Here is a 26,197-nt window from a genome sequence, read left to right as displayed (position 1 = left end):
AATGATACCTGAATGCATGTCGTGCTTTGAAATCGAAGCAATGAGTTCCAAAGCCCTCTGTCACTAAGACCTTTTGAATATAAAGGAGTCATTCTATTTCCATCATTTCTTGTAGTCACAGACCCAAACAGATAAAAAGAAATGGAACTACATAATTATATAAGAGAAGGGTGCAAGAAATGGTGTCAATAGTGCATTGCATATTATAACAACAAAAAAAACAACAAAACAACATTGAAATTCATAACTTAAAGAGGGAAATTAGTCTAAAATCAACCCCAAGCCTTGCGCCTCAAAGAATAGATGGAATGGAAAACACGGCAATCTATACTAAATATAGTCATCATTGGAATCACTGTCTACTTTAAACCAATTACAGATATAGGTACACTTCGATCACCTGAACGATATTATAGGCAACGCTCTTAATCAACATTTATTTGTGGTGCACAGTGAAAAACTAACAGAAATGTTAGTTGAGGAAAAGGAGAATTCCAGATTGTATATAAGAAAACAATTAGAAACTTGAACTTTATGGAGATCACATAATATTTAGACAGGAAAATTACTGATTTTCTTTGGTTATTGTGACCAAAAAAGAAAAGTCTTGGTAATCTTTTTGCTCCTCTCTAAGCAATTATGCCAATCCAAATGCAAAAGGGAGTGAAAAATTAAATTAGAGAGGAAACAAAAAATTAAATTGGAAAAATAAAGGAACTAACACAAAGGGGAAAAAGAAAATAATAAACTTATACTGTAAATGTGAGTGCGGAAAGGATAGGCGAGACACCTGCAAAAAGAGAGGGAAAAAATGAGAATTCTAGATTGAGATGAATAGATGCACCGGAGAAAAACATTTCAAAAATTTACAAAACAAATAAGCTAGCATCTTAATATATTATTTCCTAAGAGAGGCCAAAACAGATATGAAACCGTCCATAACAAAAATATAATAAGACCTTCATACAATAGCTACAAAAGCTTCATAGAAAATCCAAAAGAAATCAAAATGGTCTAGAGATACCTGAAGAGGAAGAAAGAAGAGGAGATTAGTTTGTAGAAAAATGGGCTCGAGAAGTCTTAGGAGGGCAAACAAATTGAAACGGTCGAAAAGTAAATGTAAACTTTTGAAGCAAGCGTAATGTGCCGTGATTTCTTATTTTCTGATAGGTGTTGAAAATCAAATGGTTTAGTGGGCTCTTAATTGACGTGACTTACAAAAAAAAAATCGTTTCCATTTTACTTTGTTTTAATTATATATATATTAAATGCTATTTATGAGCTATTTTGTGATCTCTTGATTTGCATGAACATAAAACAAATTAATTAGAACACAAAAACGTCCAATAGATGTATGCAATGAACACAATTTTTTTTTTGTAGTCCCAATACTTACGGTTTTCTATTTTTAGCATACTAAATTTTTATTAATTAAAATATTAATTAGTTAGGCATCCAATATATAACCAATATATGTATTGAACACAAATTTATTTTAATTAATTAAAATATTAATTATATTAAGCATCCAATGTATTTATTGAATTTGTATTTAAAAACCATCTCTGTACAAATTCCCACACACATCTAACTCAGATTCTCATGAAATTCCCATAATTTTTGTCATATCATTTAGTTTTATTATAATAAATACAAAACCCGATATAAAATAAAATAAGTGACCCAGACCCCACATCCCCACATTTATATCAACTTGAGGCGGCAGTGAGTCAAATTTTTCCAGGACAATAATTATTAGTTTTGTTTTTTTTGGTTTGCATGGCGAATTTGGGTCAGCAGCAATTCGTTGCGTCATTTAATCGATCCTCATTTTCATCTGCAGCTTCCGCTCTTTCTCTTTCCAATAACAATAATAATAATAACACCGACAAAGACCAGAAAATGGCTTCCGCTGAACAATTGGTTTTCGAATTGAGTAATCCTGATCTTCGTGAAAATGCTCTTCTTGATTTATCCAAGGTTCTTTATTTAATTTAATTACTTACTTATTTTTTATTTAATTATATATAATATTAATTGATTTCATCCTTTTGTAGAAGAGAGAGATTTTCCAGGATTTGGCTCCCTTGCTGTGGAATTCTTTTGGGACTATTGCTGCCCTTTTACAAGTAAATGTTTTGCGGAAAGATGCTAAATTTATTGAATTCTACTGTCTTGTTTACTAATGCATCAAAAAGCTCATTTCTTGCAGGAAATAGTTTCGATATACCCTGTGCTATCACCTCCAACTCTAACTCCTGGAGCATCCAATCGTGTTTGTAATGCACTTGCTCTTCTTCAGGTCAGTTACTTATCATCTCTACTCTTTACATGGAGTTCAAAGATGCATGATCAACCTTATGAATAGTTAATGCTTGGCTTTGACAACCAGTCTTCAGTTTCAGATATCATTGCTTTCACGTAATTGTTGATATTGTTTTCTTTGTTTGTTGGTAAGAAATCATAGTCAGTGAAAAGAAATGGAATCTTATATATCTATAGGTCCTTTATAATATATTACCACTCCAGTGATTAGCACGCTCCTAAAGGAAACCACCCTGTAGTCCCAACAAATACCCCTACAAGAAAGACACCAAAAGCTTAAAACCACAAACCTAGAAAATCCCCAATGCAAATCCTATAACAACTACCCTGACAAATATAACTTTATCTTCATCGTTCCTGTCTTCGTTAAAGAATTCCAAGTTGGATTTCTTCTCCCCCATCCACTTCAAAGTCTTTGCTAATCTTTGTATACATTTCCTCACGCTCTCTTTCAGCGCGTATATTTTCCATATGAAAAGTCATGGAACCCAAAAGTACCATGAAGAATTTGCTTCTTCGTCTAGTCTCTGAGTTCGGGGAGGGCATTGACTACGGATAACCTGAGAAAGGCGGGCAAATCAATTGCTAATAGATGTGTTATGTGTTCTCAGGCAAACAATCCATTCATCATCTCTTTTAAATTTCCGATTCACCAAGAAAATCTTCAATTTCTGTTACTGTGGTGGGTGCCCGTGCTCTTACATCCTATATGTTGGTGATTCACATGTTATATGTTGGTAATGCACAATGTCCTAAAAAGCGTTTTAGGCGCTAGGCGGTGCCCAACCAATTCGCCTAGGCCTAAATTGGTTAAAAAACCGATGGACCAATTAGGTGGGTCTAGGGGGGTCGATTAGTTGGGCTAGCCAGATTAATCAACCTCTAGTCGGGCTCAGTTATTTCTTTATTTTTATTTTTTTTTCCGAAAAAAATGATTAAATGTCGAAAATAAAAGGCCCATGAAGGCTTAAGATTTGAATGGGTTTAAAGACTAATGCCAAATGTAAATTATATGCCACTATAAGGAGAGGGTGTTTTTACATGGAGTCGTTCTTCGGTCTACCTGTTCAACTCAGAGCAGATCACTTGTCATCTTCTTCAACTATTACACCTTTTTGTAATAAGTACTTTTGTTTTTGTTTATAGTTTGAATTATGGAAAATGTTTTATTTCTTCATTTCTTGTAGTATGGGTGTGTGTGACTATATATAATAATATGTATATTATGAAAAAAACCGTTTATCATGTCTAGGCGCTGCCCTAGAAGGCCTAAGCACTAGGCGATCTCCCACTACCCGACTACTGCCTAGCGTTTTTTTAGAACATTGGTAATGCATATGGTTATGTAGAAACAATAAAATCTTTGAAGGCAGAGAAACGTCAGTAGGGGATTAATTCTGTTGTATGGAATTTAGTTTTCTTTGATCCCATCATGCAAGGTATCAGATTGATGTTTTAGGTGAACTGGAACAATATCATGCTGTCTGTATTGTCCTAAGAACTTTATAAATGGGATATAGTGCGACTCTTTCCATCACATTATTGTTAGTAGAATATATTGTTTTACCGGCCAAATGATTAAAGAAAATAAAATGCAAAGTAACTGTTCTATTTCTGTTTCTAACCAAGGTAAAAAGGAATGAGTAACCAAAATGAGGTTTCTGTACATTGGGCATTGATTCCATAAGATCCTCGTTTTAAAGGATTGTTCGGGGTTGGCCTGTCTTTTACAAAGTTTGCTAATATGATGCCATCTCTTCATGCAAGCTTTGGGGCCTTCCCCAAAAGTGCCTTAGGCAGTGGCCAATTTTATAAAATTTCTTACAGCTTGACAAGGCCCTGTTTTCATAAAGTTTCTTGAAAATATGAAGCACTCGACTAAGCAATCTGACTCCTGTCCGGGGAAACCCTCCCTGTTGTCCTTAGTTGGATCTTACACATTGACTGCCTCATGAGTGTAATCGATCAACAATCTGAAATATTTCAGTAGCCTTGTGGTTTTCATGCTTTGATTAATGTGGGATCCCAGTATGGATTGTGAAATTGTGGAAGGTGCAGAGTGAATAAAATGGTCTCATGTCATGGATTAGCAGTGATAAGCTAGTTGGTTGTCAACTGTTTATCTCATTGGTCAGGTTTATTATGGATAGACCTAGAATCATGGTGTATCCATGCCATATTTATGTTCACATTGTCTCTAAAAGCTTTCTTGCTGTAAGCGTTGGAACTATTTGCTTCTTGTATGTATAATCTTGAGATGGTGACTATATTCTTAATTATCACAATGGTTGTTTTACATTTCGTTCATTGCAACTCAAATTCTATTTTTGGATATTTAAATGTGGTATATGTCCTAAAGCAATTAGGATTTTCTTTCCGCTTCTAGCTTTTTTTGTCAAACCAATGCTGAATGCATTTCTGTTTATGTAGTGTGTAGCTTCTCATCCAGACACCAGAACATTATTCCTTAACGGTAAGTTCTCTTTCATCTTTGGCATGCATGAGAACATTTGCAATTGAATTTTAATTTAAAAAAAATTATTTTTTGGTTAATTGTGTTTAAGTGAAATTCGTTCTTTATAAGTTTCTTATGCGTGGTCTTAGAGGAAATTCCAAAATCCATTGGGTGAAATGCCTTGACAAAAAAAAGTGTGGTCTTGGGTTTATATACGTAACCTTAACTAATAAAACTCTCTATGCTGAGTGGTTGTGGTGTACAATGTAGAAGAGAAACACCTATGACATAAAGAGATCACAATGCACGAGTAAAAATATGCTTTATCCCCAATCGCCTGAAACTTTCTTTTATGGCTGATGCGTGGGTTAGTAAATCCCTTATGAGGGAGACTTTAATGCTCCCTGCAACATAGCCTTGAACAAAATGCTAGTATTGCAAACAAAACTATTACAAGAAGAGTAGCAGTGTGATGCAATGGAACTTTTTTGAAATTACATTTTAATTGTGACTTTGTGGATACCATGTATCAAGCTTTTGGTGATGACAACTTCCTTGTAAGATCATTTGGTGCCATAGTATCCCCCTGAAAAGTTGCTTTTTTGTTGGACGGCCCACCTTGAAACATTTAAAGTATTTTTAATGAAGAACATGGTATGATTTCGGGAAAGAGATGTGAAAATCTCAATTAGAGAAGAATTGAAGAAAAGAGAATTAAAAATTAGACGATCAAGAACATGAAGATCTTTTAGTGGGGTATATATAATAATAATTGTTGAGATGTTTGTTATGTCTCACTTGGGATTTGCGAAGCCTTGCAGTGAAGTACAAATGTTGATGGGCCTCTCCACTAATCACTGATTGGTTTTAAGTTGGATGCTCATAATGTTTAAAATGATATCAGAGCAGGCAGGCTATTGTGTTTGGCCCAAAGGGTTGGTTTACTCCACGTCGCCCAAGTGTATTGTCCACGTGTTAGGCTCTTGTAATGCCACATGTGAGGAGGCTTGTTTAGATGTTTTTTATAGTCCCACATGGGATTTGAAAAGCATTGCAGTATACTGTAAATGTTGATGGGCCTCCCAACTTATTACCAATTGGTTTTAAGTTGGATGCTCATAATGTTTAAGAAGAATGATAGTTGGTTCAAATATAATAAACATCAATTTAAGTGATAATAATCATAATAATTGGTTTCTTACAAAACAATATGAACTCTAAACAAATGCAAGTTATATTTCTCATTGGACACAACAATAAAAAATAACTTAGAATTCTGATAAGAATGTTCTAGAAGCTTTCTTAAATAACGAGTGCTTTCCTAGTGTTGCTAATGCTTATTCTTGCCTCTAGGGAGCGTCTATTGCATATACACCTTCTGTTCCCAAAGAGTTCTAAGAGGAAATCTCTCGAGTGGGTTTAAGGATTGTGCGGCCCAGTCCGCCCCGAGGGAGATGTCTCACAATGTTACGTTCGTTGTGTGCCATCCGTCCATTGGGGGTTGGGGGCAGTGCACCCGACCCGAATATTTTAGAAAGTTTCTATTATTGTAAACTCTTATTTTTCATATATACATATTGAAGTGATACGAGGCTGAAACTAATAAGGCCGTATCCTCTTTCTCATGATAAACATAGGTGATAGGTTTGGTGCCCGGCTTCAATTGGCAACTTCAATGCAATTTATGACATTCCAAATCTTTGCCTTTTGTGCAACACCTCCCAAGAAGATTGCATGTCATGAATCATGATAGCAGCCTTGACTAGTCATTTGGATTGTTTGATATAGTGTCACCTCTTTCACTTTTCTTCATCCTTCAATGTGGTAAAATTATTATGAACTTCTTTTTTCTTTTTGTTTTTGTCAATGGACACAATTTATATATTTAATTCTCTAAATGTCTTTATGTATTATCATTTTCTGTGTAGTCTTTCTCATTCCTATAATTATGTTGGTTTATCTTGGAAGGTATTTTTACCCTTCTTAATATCAATTCTAAATTTAAGTAATGTGTTTTAATCAGTGTTCGTGATTCCGAACGAAACCTCGGAATTCCGCCCAATATCTTGGTTTTTCAAAAAACCGGAATTCCGAATATAGAGTTGAAATATTGATTATTCCGAAATCAATCGAAATTCCGAATATGATAGGGGTCAAAATTTGATGAATTTCGGTTTTTGGATTTGTCGGAATTCCGAGAATTCCGAAATCCCGAACTATGGTTTTAATGAAGTTCTTTACCTTTGTGACTTACTTAGTTGAGGGTATTTGTAATGTACTTTTGTTACTTTATATAAATGAATGATATATATATTTGTCTGCTTAAAGAAAAAAAAGAAAAAGAAAGTGAATTTCCATAACATGTGTCATGTCCCACTTTAGCATGCACATTCCTGTGGATTGCAATTGTGACTCGGTAGTATATAGCAACAACCCATGTTGGTGGTAGTACACATATCTCAGTGCACTTGATATAAAAGCAAAGTAACATATCATCATTTGGTTAACCATGTTATGTGATGTGCACAAAGGATGTAAAGATTGTATAAACTAAGTAAAGTTAACTTCCCATATATCTCCATCTCTTTCTCCCCTCCTCACATAGGGTGGCTCAATAGCACAGAAAAAGATATGGATCTCCCATATGTCATAACGAATGAAGGGAGCGACTTAGGTTAGCTAGCTCAGCTTCTCCTAGGGCTATTTGGATTAAGGAAGTAGGGTAATGCGCAGGCAAAGAAGGCCTAATCTAATAATGGTGTGTTCAAAATTAGGTTTCATATAAAGATTGATAGAAACTAAAACCTACTGTTGTAAAAAAGAAGTCCGCCGAACAATAGATAGACATAGGGTTTGGTTTAATCTCTTTCTCTTGCTTCTGATCTTGCATAATTCATAAATTAGAATCACGACCTACAAGGCTTCGATGGAGATATCTCAGAGACTGGCCACACCTAGGAAACGGATGCATTACCTTTTCTGATGTTGTATGTTTATGGCTTATGGGTACACAACTGTAAGATTACCTTGCAGGAACACATTAGATCTTCCCTATGTACACTGTACAACTACAGATACCGTACAACATCTGAAAACCATTTTTCACAACCTTTTATTGGGAAAGTTCGCTTTAAACAACTAGTCCTATCGGGGAAAATGATATTTTCTGGTTCTGGCATTATTATTTGCTTAAAGTATATACATTTTAAGTTGACCATGCTCCCATTTACATTGTTGTAAAGAATGGTTTGTTTAATTTTACATTCATTCGTTTAATCTAATTTTCTGCGTTCATTTGTTTGTTTGTTTATGCAACCGTCCATAACTGTTTTTGCAAACCCTTTTGTATATCTCGTAATCAAATAAAAAGCTAGAGGTTCTTACAAAAGATAGCTCCAGTTTGCCATAAATATCACGTTAAAGAGAGACCAATATGGGTGGTCATTTGAAGGGATCAAGCAGGTCTGATGGGTGGAGGGCCCAAGATTTAGGTAAGGCCTATAATCCTATATAATAAAATGGAAGAGGCTGAAATCGATTAGGAAGTGTTGTTTTAGAGGACATGAAAAGGGGTAGGTCCATTATCAAGGGTTTTAGAGGACATGAAAAGGGTATCAGGGACAAGAGTGCGAGGGCCAGTCGAAGGGGAAAGAGGGGACTTTGGAAGAGTGGAGAACGATGGAAGGTCAGAGACAGGGATGGGACAAGTAGGGAGGTTAAAAAATCAGGGCTTACAAAAAAATGTCAAAAGGAAGCAGGGGTGGAGGAAAAGAGAATGAACAGATGAAGAAATGCTGGTGTAGGGATAAACCACGGTGGTTTCGAGGGGTATGATTATGAGAAAGGGGCTGATGCTGGAATTTTGCAGATCCCCATCTGTTTTTATAATCTTTCATAAACCTTTGTTGCATCATATTGTACTATTGTACTCAAAGTATTACGTAAGGGAGATGTAAAAACAAAAGGCTCCACGTTGGCACCTAAAGAGAGTTTTGCAAGATGATCTGCAGCTCTGTTTTCTTTGCAGTAGACATGAAGTACTACCACTTCATTTAGGCTAAGCAGAAGTTTTCTGATTGTTGCCACCAGATTCCAGCACTTGATTTAGAGCCGCAGCTTGGGCATTGTTGGGCCCGGTTTTGAGTTAACCAGAGCCAAATTAAGTTCCTATGTCTATCAGTCTCTTACCCCAGATTCATCCTGACTCGAAATACAAGTTCCTCAACGCATGTTTGATTCAGGTTATGTCGGGCAAGTTGGGTTGAAGGGGTTGCATCATTTGCTTATGTTTTTTTGTTTTTCTTGAAATTTGAAATGCATCACATTGGATGCTTAGCTTTTATAGTGAAGAAATATAAAAGAAATTATATGAAAGTAGGAACCATAAGACTTAGAAGTCTAACTGCGTCAAGAAAAGAGCGTTATACATAAAAAGTCATAGTTGACGGTCTTGACACTAGCAAATGTTTGGGCTCAGGGTGGTTGGGCTTTCTAACATCTTAACCTGAGCCCAACCCAAGTTTTGGTTGGGTTTCACTTTTTCAATCTGAGCCGACCCAAGTCATCAAAATCCAAAGTCGGACCCAACCGAAGTCGGGTTTAACCCATTGGTCATGGTTTTAGCCCCGCCGAATCCAGCTTTTTTTTCCCAATAAAAAAGGTTGCACTGCTAGCTTGATTCTCAGTGCAAGTTGGAAAAGAAAAATTGGTTGGGAGAGAGGATAGCAAAGAAAGTACACTTAGCTTTGGGAAAGGGTGGGGCTATAATGTGGAGGTTGGGCAAGGTTCAAGGCAACAATAAAAGACTTGAAGATTGTATAGAGGTTGATGATTGAAGGGATTTCAATAGTAGTGACGGATTCAGTGATTATGAAGAGGAAGGTGAAGACGAATAGTTAGTCAACTATGACTGATGACGAATGAGATGAGGAATATGGGTTGAGATTTCACCCAATCACACCCATTTGGATTTCGCGTATAGGGTGTTGTTAGGGGGCTTTTTATTTGGGGATGTAAATGTTTAATTCGCGTATATCAGTAGATGGATTTTGTCAATAAACACTAAACTTAGCATATTTTAGAAAAAATATTTTTAGTGTTTGATTAGCCTTATCTTCTATTAATACAGATGCATCAATTTTTATTGATCTAGTTTGAAGATTTCATTAAGAGAATGTCATTTTTTGTCCTTTTCAGCTCATATACCTTTATATCTGTACCCTTTCCTAAATACTACCAGCAAGACGAGACCATTTGAGTATCTGAGGCTTACTAGCTTGGGAGTTATTGGTGCACTTGTAAAGGTACTTCATGTTGCTTGAATTCTTTTAATGTTTTGTAAACTAGTATGTGCTCGGGCCTACAGCCCACGGTGAAAAAGGCCCTTGAATTTATTCACTAGTCGGCTTATTTGACATTTAATGATTTACAGTATCTAGGAACAGCCTTTGTTGAATATTGTGGTGAATGAACAGTACCTTTAGGGTATCAACAAAGTTTAATCCCACCACACATCTGAACCATTAATTCCTCCTCTAACCAAGCCCCTGATATTACCATGTGTTGGTTGAGGCAACTAAAGTCTTTTGTCAGCATGCATTTATTACTACAATGCCAACTAGAGTCTTCTATCTCCATGCAATACTCCAATGCTTTTACAACATCATAGAAAGTTGAATTATTATTCATTCCATAAATCTCTTTTCTTTCTCATATGATGACTTAATCACCTCGTCACTTTTTTATTTTGTTGGCAAGACACTTTTACACGTTATAGCATAGGTCACAACTCACCAAACAATTAAATTTAAAATATATATATATATATATATATATATATATATATATATATATATATATAGTCTTTCTCTTAAAGAGGAATATCAATGGGACAACAAAGAGGAATATCAATGAGGTTTTTCTAAAAAGTTTGGCCACGGTGTATGCTTTCATTGATTAATGAAGAGCGGAGGTGATTCATAATTGTGATATAATTGGATATGGATGGATATTCAAAGTGGTTTTTTTTGTTGGCTTGCTTTCTTGGGGAGAATTCATACCATCAACATATTGAAAAGAAGTATGAAGCTAGATAACATTTGTTTACTATGTAAAGGGGAAGAAGAGAGGGTGGATCATATTCTCCTTAATTCTGGTTTCTTCAAAGGTTTTCTTGAGTTATTCTTTTTCGTTTTTCAACAAACCTTCAAGGCCGCCTTCTAACACTTTCTATCTCTTTCTACCAAAGCAACAGGGCCTGCAGAGCATATCCTAAGAGCAATTGTGTGCCTGTATGGAAAGAAAGAAATACAAGGTTGTTTGAGCAATTACAAAAGGAAATCCACAAGGTTGTGGATAGGATCAAGGAGGAGCTTAACAGTTAGGTTTGTGCTAATCCTTGCTTCAAGAGGGTGTCCAACCAAGATTTTTTGTAGCTTGGATCGTCTTGAAATGCAGTGAGGGTCTGATCCAGGTTATGAGTACTTTCAAAAGTCAAGTAGAATGTTGCTGCAAGGTCCACTTGCTGTAACTGATTGTAACAAGGGTGATATTAGTGAAATAAAATGATTTTTATCGGTTAAAAAAATTAGTAAAAGTCCGCTAGTTCTGGTAGAGAAATGGTGAAGACGATGAGTGGCGATCTGGGCAGGATGGTTCGTTTGCTTACATGGTAAGTAATGGAATAAAACATAGCAGCGTCCATTCGAGAGGAGAATGGTAGGTAGTGCACTCGGGTTGGCAATGGGAGCAGTTCAAAATTCAGTACTACAAGCGGTGGTTGTGGTTCACGGATCACCCACGTAGAAGGAAATGTTTGATATGGGTCAGGTGAGCACTAATATATTGGGTTGTCGCCTATGAAGCACCGATACGTCTCTAAGGGTGAAGTATCCGTGTCCGACACGGATACTCCCCGATACGTGTCGGATACGCGATTTGGAGTATCCGATTTTATAATTATTTTTTTTAATTTGCGACACGCCGGGGACATGTCAGAATAGTAATCTTACGCATATAAGAAATTTTTGAGAGAGAAAAGAGGACGGCTTAGTTAGGTTTCAGCCCCTCACACTTTTCTTATATAGGAAAATAGTCAATTTACAATATAGAAAGCCCAAAAAAATCTGGTTCGTCTTCCGCTGGCTCCGTGCCTTTTCTGTGACGGCGAAATATATATATTATTCAAACATGTCCATGACGTATCCGTATCCTATATTTTTGAAAAATGCCGTGTCCGCATATCCGTGTCGTGTCGTATACGTTTCGCGTGTCGGTATCCGTGCTTCCTAGGTTGTCACTTTACCTGGTAGAACAGAACACGGGCCTGGAGCAGTTGGTGATAGAAACAGGTGTTTCAACCAAGTTTATCTTCTGTTAGGAGGGAACAAGCCCAGACTTCATGAGGCTGCTACTACAAAGCAAGTTGGGCCTGGTTACCATTTGGACTTTGGAGGTTTGAATTTCACTCGATATGGGGGAGAAAGAGAACGAAGAAATAAATATCACGGAAGAAGAGGCCCCTTGCAATCCCCTTCCATCCTCAAATGTACAAGGACCATGGTTATATACAGGGACCATGGTTATATCGGTATTACAAGTCTCCCATTAAACATGAGATTCTCAAACCTCAAGCCCTCTTACCCTTACATTTGGAAGTTGCCCGCTCATATTGACTCTTTTACAAACAATTTTTCCAACAGTGGAGAATGTATCATCAAAATTTGTGAGGTTCCTTTCCTTCCATATATTACATCAAATAACATTGAATAATATATTCCAGAAGAGTCTATTGAAGACAATTTAGGGTGTGCCACTAGTGCAAATGGTTCAACAATGAACCATTAAATGGGATTTTGCACGAAACTAGTAAGAGGTGCCCCCCTTCTAGTGTTAGCAAAATTGTAGTCCTGTTTTTAGTAATTTGCAAAAGCTACTGTCACAGAATAGATGTATGCTATCCTCTTCTCTCCCACATGAAGCATGTAGTTTTTGTATATCTTAACCTTTGTGAAAAAAATTTCACATCCAGTACACTTTCCTTTAAAATCAATTTCTTTTCTCACAAGTATCACAATTTTTCTCATTGTGTCGCAGGTTGATGATACAGAAGTTATTAGTTTCCTTCTCTCAACAGAAATAATTCCGTTGTGTTTGCGCACCATGGAGATGGGTAGTGAACTTTCGAAAACGGTAATTAGTCATTCATGATAAAATTGTTTTCTTGTTTTGGTTGTTTTCCATTCAAAATTTGGATTCTGATACATTGTCATTATATTTATGCATAGCAACTACTGTTTGTTTGTTTGTTTGTTTGTTTATTTGTTTTTTGTTTTTAAATTTTGTGACCATTCCAAAAGGGGAAAAAAAGGTGACCTTTGCTGGTCATAATAGAAAATACCTTAAAAGTGGTTCTAATATTGACAATGATACAAATGTTATATGTTTTTTTAAGTCCTACAAACAAAGAATGGATGTTTGTTGTAGTGATTTAGGAATTATATTTGGTGATAATTTGGCGATGTTTGATTCAAGGAAATAAGATTCCTTAAAAATGAGAGAGACAGAGGGAAGAAGGGTAGAAGAGAAAGTTATCCCACCTACTCAATCGTTCATCTAGAAAGGACGCGCTTTCCTTGAGTGTCATATACCCTTGGAAGAATATGAGACTGAATTGTTGGTTATTTGCTTACAATTATCAATGAAAATGTTACCTTTATACCAAATGAATTTCAATTTTCTGTTCTATCTTTACAAAAATCCTTGATTCTCCAGGAAGCTGAATTCCTGCAATCAATTATAGTCTTCCACTAAGTAAAGTTTATTTTCTCTCTTCATCTTTTTTGTCCTGTGTCGCTTACTAATTGGGTTTTTGTCAAAGAACGATATAGGCAGGGCCTTGTAGAGATGTTCTTCTTTCGAACCGTTTTGCCAAGAGGGCGAGGGCGCCCTTTTGGGGTTAGAGTGTTTCATTTCAAATGACAACAACCTCTTCTTGCTGCGGGGGTGACACTATGTCATGTATTTTGGGTGTGAGGGGAGTTTGTAATCTCAAAACTTAGCATCTTGCTAGGCGGGATTACCTTTATTGTAATGGGATGTGAAATTAATGGATTATATCTTTATATATATATATATATATCGGTCAGGATACATTGAGATCCCTACCAAAATGTGCACTTCAGGGTTGTTTAAATCAGCTCATTTTGAAATCTCTAGCCTTGTCAAATGCGATTTACAAAACGGAAAAAATGTGAACCTTCATAAAAATCACAAACTTAAACTCAACTTTTGACAAGGGTAGACACATTGAAACGAGCTGATTGTTTTGGAGATCGTATCTGGAAAAAATCTGCCCTTAACTCACTGTGGAAGTGCCCCTTTTGGTAGGGATGTCAACTCGGGATATATATACAGTTTTACAACTTGTACATTGCTTCGAGGGTGATGTTGGGTTCAAGAGTTGGCATTAAACATCTATGCCATGAGTTATCTTGACCAAGAGTTTAGGATTGATCCAAAAGAAAGTAGTTCTATTTTTATGGCTGGTGCTTATTATGCACCACACCCACTTTATGAAACCCACCTTTCTAAGGAGTTGCCATCTATGCCATGAGTTATCTTGACCAAGAGTTTAGGATTGATCCAAAAGAAAGTAGTTCTATTTTTATGGCTGGTGCTTATTATGCACCACACCCACTTTATGAAACCCACCTTTCTAAGGAGTTGCCTTGTTCAATAACCCACATTATAATTTTTCTCTATTCTTTATCATACTAGGATTATAAAGTCTGTTCTTTTTTTTTTCCTCAAAATTTTGAGAACATAAATAGTTGAAAATGTCCGGGCTAATGGGAAAAATAATACAATCAATTAGAAGGAAGGTAAATACCAAATCAATAATTTTGTAAAAAAAAAATATAAAAAGTAAGATCTCCGCAGTTGTCAAGTTAATTATGCAATCACTATTGAAAATGCATAAGCTCTATTTGATAAGCTTGGAAAAGTTGGGAAAAGTGATTAAAAGTGATGAATACGAAGATACTAAGGTGATAAAGAACCTTGGCGGGAAGAAGAAGAAAACCCTTCTTTTTAATGCGTAGAGATTAAAAGAAATCTTGTTGTTAAGTGCAGTCAACAATCAACAATAATACGGACACTTTTGTCTAACAAAACAATAACACTACCCTTTTTGATTTAGCAAAGTAGTTTTGATGTATAAATTAATGAAAGTTGCTTTCTCTTTTTAGTAGGGGAGTAGTTTAATGAGTCTTCTGTTTCTATTTTCTTTTAGACCAACCATTCGCGGATGACTTTTGTTGACATCATGTGTAATTGGAATGATCTTGTTAGTTGTTGTGGGTGGTGGTGGTGGTGGTGGGTCTTTCAGTATCTCGCTACCTATGATCATTATTAGATATTGTAATCTACGTTGACATTGAATTCTACTGAATTAAAGAAGGAAAAAAACATAAAATAAATCGACTTATTTTTAGCAAACCCAAAAGGAATGACAAGAAAATGATTGGCGTGCTTATAATCTTGGTTTATGTGATCTGCTATTGTGTGATGGGTTGAACTGTACTACTTTCCAGCAGGGTCCCTTTTAATTAAGCGTTGAAATTGTTGAAAAAAATCATTCAGGTTGCTACCTTTATTGTTCAAAAGATTCTGTTGGATGATGTGGGCCTGCGTTATATATGTACTACAGCAGAGCGGTTTTTTGCAGTAGGTCGTGTTCTGGGAACCATGGTTACATCTCTTTCTGAGCAACCCTCCTCCAGGCTGCTTAAACATATTATCCGCTGTTATCTCAGATTGTCCGATAATCCTAGGTATGTTATCTGTAACCTAAGCATATTTGCGACTATTTCCCATGTCTGCGAAGATGGGAATGATTATACCTAGAACAAGCATCTGTGTGTACATACTGATTCCGATTCTATTTTTGTTCTTATTGATTTTTTGTTTTGTTTTATTTTTAATGCAGGGCATGTGATGCACTAAGGAATTGCCTTCCTGAAATGTTGAGAGATGGGTCCTTCAATAATTGCCTTCGTGTATGTGCTACTTATGAAAGTTATGAAACCTTGTGTATTTGTTTTATATGTTCAGTATCAATTTGATGTTTCTCTGTTTCTTGGTTTTTTCATATGCATAGTAGGGGTAAGGAAATCATAATACATACAAATGTGCACGTATGCATGCTGTGCGATTTCAAAATATGGAACCACGTTAATTTGTGTTTCCAAAAAAACAAATGCAAAATAGGAGATTACGTATTTGGGTTTTTTTAGTAAAGATATAATTAATGTAATCGTATTTATCAATTAGATATTGTGAAGGAAGAAATCTTATCTGAAAACAGTAGGAAATAGATATGCTATTATTCTTCCCTAATTGGGTTATTAATGTGCTCTGTGGGTACTATTAAAGAATGTCATAAAAGGCATTTATTGACGAAATAGCTAGTCGGAGAAGAAATGGCGTTTATTGGCGCATATTAATGGAAAAAAACACAGCAAAAATATGAGAAAATATAGGACAAAGAGACACGTGATGCCATTTTAAGTTTTGAAGAATTTGATGCCATGTGGTGGCCCCACATGGAGGATTTTTTCAGAAAATCGCAGTAAAAATTAAGAACTATATTAGACACGAACACATTTTGTAATCAGTAATTATTAGCGACGTCATACATGTAATAACTAATTGGCTGTGAAAATAGGAAATATAGAGTTTTTTATGCCGCACTTTAATGTGTGAAACACATAACGACAAAATAGTGAAGGAAACCCAAACTTTCTTACGTCATAGTCTCACTGCTAAGTCGCAAGAGCCCCTTTAGTAAGTATATAGATTAAAGGAAAAAAAAACATTAGTAGGATATGGGATGCAGCCTTTGGCTCTCATAAACAAGTGGAGCAAAAAGGAAATACCGAACCAAATAGCTCTAGTGAACTTTTTCCCATACACGATTGAAACCGTTACATTGTGCCGTTTGCACCAATGAAGTCTTTCAGAAGACTGGATGGAAAATTCTGTTGATAATTGTCTCATCAATATTGCAAAAACTTGATGGTTTCCATAGAAATGGCATTGGCAAGATGAGGAGGAGCCTTCTAATCCCTTAGTTTGGCATGCCTTTTAAATTCATTTCTGGAAGAAGACCTTAGAAAGTGCCTGCTTACATATTAAGAACTATGAAAATGGTGTATCATGGCGTAACTATACTAATAGACTTTTTTCTTAGTCTTTTAGGGTATAGAAGAAACCCTAGTTTGAAATTGTATGCACAACGTGGTGTCCATGTGTCTGACACGAGTGTCTGTGTGCAACACGGATTTATTTTAAAATATGAATTGTCCATGTTACTTGGCTATAATTAATAAAATTATGTAACCCACAAGGGTCTACAGAACTTGAGGAGTGGGGAGCCCTATAAAGCAACATAGATATATTTGTAATCCATACGCCGAGAGGGGATGAAGTGGAGAAATCAGAAAAAGGGTCTACCGGACTTGAGATCATCCCCTGAAAGTCCTGATAAGTTGAAACAAACTCTAATTGAGTTGTCTTGCATATCTTTGGCCATAGAAAAGGCTTTTACGCATAGAAGCAATGTGGAAAGCCTAATAAAGTGGATAGCAGGGAGAACAATGGAAAGAAAAATGTAATAGGACTAGATAGTTGAAACCCCAAGATGTGGTCGGTTGTGCATAGATGTCAGATGAGCTGTCATATGGTGATTACTCTTTAGTGGCTCAATGGGTTTGGAAAACATACATCAGGCAGATAGTGTGTAACATGTGAAAGTAGAAATTCCGAATGCAGTTTTTTAAACTCAAGACTATTTTTAACAGTCTCCTCTTTCTTGACATGTGGCTGTATGAGTTGCTCCTTAAATTCGCTTCTGATATGTGGTTTGGTTCACTTAAATTGCAGTTTGGTTCCTCCGCTCTTCTTTACATTCTTTCTCACTGTATTCCATTTTGCATTTTTAGGATGATGCTACAACAAAGAGGTGGTTACAACAGCTGCTCCATGCTGTTTCTGGAGGAAATCGACTGGCTGCGCCGCAGGGTCTGGCTGGACTCGAGCATATACTAGGATGAATAGTTGTGACAGCAATTATCTATTAATGTCTTCCGTTTCTCCTCAGAGGCACCATAGGAAGGGGCTATAGTGTTTCAAGAGTTGCTAATCAGCAATATCTATGTTATTGGTAATTGGTTGATGTACACAATTACTTCCAATATCAGATTGGACAAATCTCGTGGAGCAGAAAAAAGTTGTTTACATCTGTCAGAGTTTATGGAAAAGCCTGCTTTAAGCCTTATTTTTGGTTAGTTTAGCAAATAATTCATTCAATTATCAAACTACGTAGAGGTTACGTAGACAAGTGAATCTCATGGAGTAGATCTGCCTGTAGCATACTAGCATCAGCCCATAAAATATTTGGGCTAGACTATATAAACCTGACCTAACACCATTGCTTCCCGACTTTGTTGATGAATCTGTCCCCCTTGATTCGATTCGTCTCTGTAGATGTTAGTCTTTGCGACCAATTAGGCCTGGACTTTTGCCGTGGTATGCTGAAGCTTCAGCAGCATCAATTTCACTTTCCCTGTTTATTATCTACTCCTTTGGGTCGTATACTTGTCTGGGCTTGAGCTGTAAGAAAAGTAGGTGTTAGCATGAAGGGCTCTATAACTAACTCTTAATAGAACTTCTAGTTCTCTGTGGTAATTCAAATTAGAAAAGGGCTAACGTCCAGGAACGGGCCCATAGTACAAGGATAAAGATAATTTTGGTTTTAGGACAAAAAACATGGGCTGATATCAGCAATATAAATTTGTATTTACATATGTAAAATTACATAGGTAAGTAAATATAATCTTACATAGGGTTATAGACATGTTACAGGTTATTGTGAAAAACAATTCATATTGTTATATGTAAATACAAATTTACACGTGATTATTTCAGTTTGTGTTTGGGCCTATATTTGTGCTCGTTCAATCATCAAAGCCTATTGAGCTGACCAAGTGTGCGCTTTCGCTAGTAAAATTGGTTTTGTTCTTAGAAATGTTCATTTTAGGAACCCTTACTTAATACTTTGCTTATAAATTCAAGTGCCTGAATGGCCTAAGTTTATATGGGAATTAGAAAGCCTAGTTTCACAATTGTATTTCCTTCAGGTGGATGTATTTGTCCAGCTAGTCCGTTGGTAATATTTTGGGGATGTAGTACTTGTGACGCGTGATCTTGTCTGGGGTGGTTTTATCCCATTGACATTTTTTGTCAATAGGGGAGGGATCCGTTTACCATGGTTTATACCACGCTCCTTTACAAGATGAGTTAAAAACTAATATTTTGTAGATATGATCTCCAAACTATGGATAGATTTTCCACAAAAATTCGGCTCATTTAAAAATATGTATATATACCGCCTGACTCTCTGAAGAACGTCTTTAAACCGACTTGAACTAGATATTCAAAAAATCAGTGAAATACACTCTCTCTCACAAAAGTGTTAGAAGTCGAATCCTATATATATATATTTTGCTAGGTATGCAGAATGTATTAATAAGAATAAGGAGAATTACAAGAAAACTAACGTACCACTAGTACCATGGTAAACTACTTCCCTAAGTTTAGTCAAATCTGAAATATAATGCATTAGGATCCTCCGAGACACACACACACACACACACACACACATATATATATATATATATAGCCCCGCTCTTAAGCGGACGTCCGTAAGCGGACTCAACTTAAATATCGAAATACGAAATATACTTACGAAGGGTTTAAAAAAAAACCCCAAACTCCACTCCTATTCTCTCTCCCCTATTCTCTCTCCCATATCTTCATTCGTGATTCTCTCTACTCCTTCGCGAATCTCACTCTCTCTCCTATTCTCTCTCAGTATTATCGCGACTCTCTCCCTAAGAATGCCACTAAGATCTTCTCTGCCCGCTTCTTGAGTCTTTGAGCTTAACCGATATTGATAGTATTCTTTTCCCTAATCTGTTGGGTGTATTTGTTCTTTGTATCTCTGATTAACAGGAGAATACAGTTTTCTAGATAACATGTATTTGCAATTGTTCTATTTTCCGACTTGTTAGATGTAATTGTTGGATGTGATTCAAAGGTTTATGTTTAATGAGTATTGATTAGTATTAAGCTATGCTTCTTCCTTATTTTGTGCAAAACAAGAATTGTGGTTTTGCTGGTCTATTGATGAATGAAATGCAAGAGTACAAGAAAGATTCTGTGCTGAAATGAACGTGAAAATGAGCATATGGTGTAATTCCGCATCTGGTAGCAGATGGCAGCCCTTTCCCTATTCTGTTGGCTGTACCTCTGACATTTTTTTTTTTTAAACAACACAAAAGAGTGAGAGCCAATCTTATACACCATCATGTATCAAGTAGTATAGAGTAGAGTTTATCATGAAAAACAAATGTTGATCAAACAGAATATATTTGCTACAAAAGGATAACATGTTGAAACAAAGGTACAACTGCTATAAATACCTTTTTCAATATTTTACATGCAAGAGTGATAGTCGCCCTCTAGAACAATCTGAATCAGACGCCTACACCCCAAATGCCATGAGCCGCACCCACTTTGCTGTTAGGTCTAGATGTCAATTCATATAAAATCCTAGCAAAGTTGTCTGAATATTTTCCATCGGAAAAGAGGATCTCTGCAAAGGCATTTTCAAAAACTAGAAGAAGAGCTCTATTTTGTGGCTCTATATATATATGTGTGTGTGTGTGTGTGTGGAGGTTTTCCTTCATATAATAACTCGTGGTTCTCTAAGTTTGCCCCCACTTTTGCATCAGCCGTGAAATTGGCCTCTGGCCAAGTATGAGATAATAATAGGTACTGGACATTTGACTTGCATGTTGCCCATCTACTTTTCAATTCCCATGGAATGGTTCCAAAACTAAAAGCAGAAATAGTTGCTTGTGAGTCTGATTCCACCCGTATGTGTAACCATTTTCGAGCAATGGCTATCTCTATGCTTCCTAAAATATCGAAACATTCAGCAATGAAGTTTGTTTTGATACCAATACCCTTACTGCAAACAAGCTTAAAGACACCAAAGGCATCTCTATAAGCAGAGCAGCCCATCCAACACGACCAGGATTTCCAAAGAGCCATCAACATTAATTTTCAGTATCGGTGGAGGCGGCACTAGCCATCTACATTGTCGAATCCTTGGTGGCTTACTACCAATCCCCATTTTGACAACACCGCCTTGTCTGGGTTAGAGTTTCTCATGTAGCCTCTAGATAAGTGGGCTGCAATATTGACTTGCATAAAGATGTACTGTTTGCAGAAAGTCACATTGCACTCTAAATCATCGAAGTGTATTCTATTTCTATGAAGCCAAATCCCAAATCCCCACCATGCAACCAACAACTGCTGCCTCCCAAATATGATTAAAAAACGAGCTTCTACTTTTAGTTAGTTTTAGCGTTTGCTGAAGGTTGTTGAAGGTATTAGGAACCTTAAAACTCAATGACAACCAATTCCATAGCTGGGTAGCAAATGGACACTCCCAAATAAGATGTTTTAGATTTTCAAGGTCCCTTTTGCAAACACAACATCTAGTGGCTCGTGCAAGACCAATGGACTGAAGCTTTTCTTCTGTTGCAGCACAGTTGTGAATGAGCTTCCAAGCTGTCGCTTGTGCTTACTCCATAAGACTTTATGCCAAGCTATTTTATTTCTTTTAACTCTAATTTCCTTATGAGCTGAAGCCACTGAGAAAATCCCATGCAAGTCAGGGCACCAGCCAAACTCTATGATCAGGCTCCATTATTACCGGACGAATAAATACATCCATGTCTATATCATGTGCTTGTAGTAACTGATAAAAGCATTAAGAAGAAACCAATGGCCTTCATGCAGAAGCTGGCTAACCTTGGTTGTGCAATTTTTTATTGCCTTAGATCTGGAAGGTATATGGCCTTTGATCAGACTCTAAATGTGCATTTTATTACCTTTACAATGCTTCAAATATGTCATTCTTATGCTTTATAAACATACAACTCATAGTTTTTACTGCCATTTGCATGTTACATGCATTTTCAGACCACTTATTATAAAAAGATGCATTTTATCATCAAAAGGAGCTCTATTAACGCTTGTTATGAAGACTCTAGTTTATAGGAGAAAATGCTAAAAAGTCAAAGTCAAGGTCAAAGTCAAAGTCAATGGTCAGCTGTCAAGGACCCAAACCTAGAAGACTGAAGCTTATGGCCTCAACTCAAAAGTAGCCTTCTATAACCAAGCTTGCTCATGAAGAAATTCAAAAGCAAAAGTAAAAATCATAAAGCATAAAGGAAAAAACAACTCATGAGGTGGCTTGAATCTAGAGAAAGCATAAAGCAACCTCATGAGGTGGCTTAAATCCAATGGTGAGGGGAAAATCTGTAACTTGGAAAAATGTGTAATATATAAGCCAAAAAGTGAGAGGAGAGAGAGCACCTAGATTTAATCTATTGTCATGTAGGAGTAGTGTAGATTTTAATTTCAAGTCCTTTACATTCAAGTTTTTATTGGTTTATTTACTTTGTTCTTCAATACAAGTTTTCAATTCAAGTTTCTATCCAAGTTTGTTCATTAATATAAGTTTTCAATTCAAGTTTGTTATTCAAGTTTCAATCTAAGTTTGTTCTTCAATACAAGTTTTCAATCCAAGTTTGTTAGTCAAGTTTTTTATCAACTCCCAAATGTGTGTTTTTACTTTTTACATTACTGCATTACAACTTTTCTTACGTATAATAAATAGACAACTCATAGTTTTTACTGCATTTTGCAGGTTACAGGCCATTTCAGACCACTTATCATAAAAGATGTATTTTAGCACCAATTAAAAGGAGCTTTATTAACGCTTCTTATGAAGACTCAAGTTTATATGAAAAAGTGTTGAAAAAGTAAAAAAAAGTCAAAGGTCAAAGGTCAAGAACTCAAACCCAGAAGACCGAAAATCATGTCCTTAACTCAGAAGACTAGAGATGCATGACCTTGTTACAAAAGTAGTCTTGCTCAAAACCTAGCTTGCTCAAGAAGAAAGAGAAAAAGCAAAAGCATAAAGGAAAAATAAAAAACAAATGTGTGAGGTGTCTTGATTGTAGAGGGAAATGGTAAATCAGTCGTTGTAAAAGTAGGAGTATAAAAGCAAAAAGTAGGGAGAGAAAGCATTATCCAATTTTTGGTTTGACAACCCAAAAATTGGAGATCAATTTTATCATACTTTCTTAGGTAGATTTACATTATTGCAATTTATTTTATTGTCTTGTTATTTATTTATTTCAATCTATTTTGTTTTCTTGTTTTCATGTTCTTCATTTCATTTTAATACTTGTTTTTGATACTTGTTGTTTAATCTTGTCATTAAATATCAAGAACACTAGTTACTCTCATTGAAAACATCAATGAGTGTAACTTAGTGATAAAGTTATCTCATTTCCTCTCATTTTCTTCCATGTTTTAATCTTTCACAACTTCATTGTTTTCAATGTTTTCCTCTTTTCACAACTAGTCTTTTAACACTCATTAGATTTAGAAGAAAAGATGAATAAGAAATGTTAAAAAGTTCTTGTTTTCATTCATCACCATTCCTCCCATCTTAAGATTTATGATGAACTTCAATCAAACTCCCAACAACAATATTCACCACTAATAAAAAACATCAGTTTTCAATCCAAGTTTGTTATTCACGTTCTTATGTTGTTTGCAATCTCTAATCAATGCATTTTATTCCAAACCAAGTGTCTTTTAATTAGTTTCATTCAAGCATCTTTGCAATACAAGTCATTTCTTTCTTCACAAACAAAACAAGTCATAAGCTTTAAAGAACCACTACATTCCCACCTTAATTAAACTCCCTTTCATTCATCTTCAAAAGTTATGGTGAACCTCACAACCCAATAACAACACTACATTAAAACATTATAATGGCGCCACCGTCATGGATTGGAGGAGTTGGATTCATGGTTGAGCTCTAAGGAGGGAAGCAACATTCTACCACCTTCATTTCTTGTTTTATTTCATTTTCGTCATTTTATTTCATTTATTTTCATTGCTGATCTATTTTGTTTCAAATCTAGGTACATAGTTGAACAGCTGGAGAGGAGCTGGAGCTACTGATGGAAACCAGGACAACTTCACCAGAACTAGAGGGGCGACCGCGCGTGGACCAGACCGTGACCACCCACCCACCTCTAGTAAGAGATCAACAATTTTTTAACAGTCAGATCTACTTGATTTCATGGTTTTAACTACATATTCAAATTTTGTAATAAAGTAGTGTACAACATGTACATCAGTAAACCTTGTTTTGATATTAATAATAATAATAATAATAAAATAACAAAAAAATTAGTTAATATTAGTTATATTATATTAGGATGAGTTGATCACTTGGTTGAAGTTGTGCAACTTACCAAGAATTAGAGTTTTTATTGTCTTGGGAAGTTTGAGTGGGCTAGGCGAGTCATGTATCATACGCTCACACACTTTGAATCAACTTTGTAATCAACACTCTAATTACGATTAGCTCTAGTTAATCTATTAATATATTATTATTAGTTTTACTTTTATGTTTTGGGCCCTTGAAGGCAAAGTTGTATAATTATTAAAAACCCGTACTGTGGGTTTTTTAAGTAGGTTTTTGTAACCTAAAATAGGGAACACTCGAATGGTTGGGCCTGATTCTCATATCACGCACCAACCAACGTCGCCTTCACTCAAGCAGCATGTAAACACGGCTTGAGAGGTAAGCTTTAAACATCCTCGAAGCCCCTATAAGAGGATACCTTGAATGTTTTGAGCATGCTTATATGATTGTTTGAGTTAAATTTTTGCACTGTATTTTCAATTCATGCATAAGGTTGAACCCGAGCCAAATAACTACCATTGGGAGGTTATTACCCCATGTAGATAAACCGGACGTTGCTTGTTACTTGAGGCCCAGTCGAACAAACAAATTAAAATCAATCAACTAGAGCCTAAAGTAGTCATGCTCCTCCAAAAAAGGACAAAATTATAGCCACGAGGATTTAGAGTAAAGAATTACTAGATTCCGGTGGACCAACTACCTTCCTCACTCCCCTCCCCCAGATTCACCGTGAGTTAGTTTCTTGGTAGCACACCACTTGGTGAAGTGATTACTTACCCTTCTGAGCCAATTAGTAGATCCCACCTAGTCCCACGCCCAACTGTTCGTCTGAATAGGCATATTAACCTATAGACCAAGCAAACATTTTCAAAACTCCAAATTGCAAAAACGAGTTTTGATTGTTTGAGCATCCACTGCATCATTTGTGCATTTTTAGGTAGGTTTGCTAGTCTTGCTAAGGTGCATGATACTGCGTTTAGGCACTACAAGATTTAGTGAGCATAAAACTTACTCACACAGGAGAGCACGTCGTCCTAAACAAACTCCTATCGCTCATCCTCCACATTCTAAGATGGTTGACGAAGTCGTGCAAGTTGAAAAGCCTCTCTCCAACTTCTATACACCATTATAAGATGGACCTCCATCTTGTATTCGACACACACCGCTCACGAGCGATTTTCGCATTCCACTTAACGTGTTCAATCTTCTACCCATCTTCCACAGGTTTGAACATGAGTTATCGTACGAACATCTACGCCGGATATATGAAGTATGCAATACTTTTCACCATCCAGTGTCACTGACGATCAAGTGAAGTTACGAGTGTTTCCTTTCACTATAGCTGGTAAAAGTCATGCATGACTTCTTTCTCAGAAGCCCGATTCGTTCAATACATGGGAAAATGTTGTGTTCTCTTTCATGAAGAAGTACTTTCCACCGAAGAAAATAGAAGAGATTATAAGCAAGATACAGTTCTTCAGACAGAGTCCGAGTGAGACATTCTCCGAAGCATGGGATAGATTCTCTGATCTACTCCATTAATGTCCTCACCATAAACTAGAAAAATCCACTCTTGTCCAATGTTTCTTCAAAAGACTTCTCCAAAAACACAAAACAACCCCCGACATCATGAGTAATGGAATTTTTTTGGATAGAGGTGCAACCGAAGCTTTAACCTTTCTTGAAAGCCAAGCTGAAAAGAGTATCCATTGGGGCGACGTAACCAATTCTGGAACAACCCAACCAAATACATCTAAGGCTAGTGGTATTTTTTAGGTAAAATCCAATCTGGAAATTAAAACATTAATTGAATCCCTCACAAGAAAGATAAATGCTCTCACAACCAAAAAAAAGGACCAAACTCCTCATCCTGTCATGAACATAAATACCTCACCATGCACTTTGATAACTAAGATTTGATTGTGTAAAAACAGTAGTTAAACAGTACTAAAATCATGTTATCAAGTTATTATAATACTCCCAACATGATAGAA

The 26,197-nt window shown here is 36.1% G+C and overlaps 1 protein-coding gene and 1 non-coding gene across 2 annotated transcripts; one reads left to right on the top strand and one right to left on the bottom strand.

Annotated features, from left to right (window-relative positions):
• The first annotated feature begins 1,664 nt into the window (after window positions 1-1,664).
• LOC147504065 (uncharacterized) lies at window positions 1,665-18,116 on the top strand. Its single transcript, XM_086557154.1, has 9 exons — window positions 1,665-1,980; window positions 2,058-2,129; window positions 2,213-2,302; window positions 4,756-4,798; window positions 9,977-10,083; window positions 12,875-12,970; window positions 15,422-15,612; window positions 15,768-15,837; window positions 17,782-18,116. The coding sequence occupies exons 1-9, from the start codon at window positions 1,780-1,782 to the stop codon at window positions 17,890-17,892; spliced, it is 981 nt and encodes a 326-aa protein (XP_086413280.1). The 5' UTR covers window positions 1,665-1,779; the 3' UTR covers window positions 17,893-18,116.
• A 7,540-nt stretch (window positions 18,117-25,656) lies between these two features.
• On the bottom strand, window positions 25,657-25,762 carry LOC147504064 (small nucleolar RNA R71). Its single transcript, XR_015194075.1, has one exon. It is a non-coding gene; the product is annotated as a small nucleolar RNA R71 (small nucleolar RNA).
• Between the last annotated feature and the right edge of the window lie 435 nt (window positions 25,763-26,197).

Source organism: Coptis chinensis, chromosome 4 (assembly GCF_015680905.1).
Source record: "Coptis chinensis isolate HL-2020 chromosome 4, ASM1568090v1, whole genome shotgun sequence".
Lineage (NCBI taxonomy): Eukaryota > Viridiplantae > Streptophyta > Magnoliopsida > Ranunculales > Ranunculaceae > Coptis > Coptis chinensis.
The sequence above is the reverse complement of the archived record's forward strand: the minus strand, read 5'-3'. Positions and strand labels throughout refer to the sequence as shown.

What these genes read in the sequence shown, in the direction of transcription:
- LOC147504065 (XM_086557154.1), top strand. Translation starts at nt 1,780, where the DNA reads ATGGCGAATTTGGGTCAGCAGCAATTCGTTGCGTCATTTAATCGATCC. An exon ending in CAGAACATTATTCCTTAACG is followed by an intron (nt 4,799 to 9,976) that starts GTAAGTTCTCTT and finishes TGTCCTTTTCAG; the next exon opens with CTCATATACCTTTATATCTG. An exon ending in TTATTGGTGCACTTGTAAAG is followed by an intron (nt 10,084 to 12,874) that starts GTACTTCATGTT and finishes ATTGTGTCGCAG; the next exon opens with GTTGATGATACAGAAGTTAT.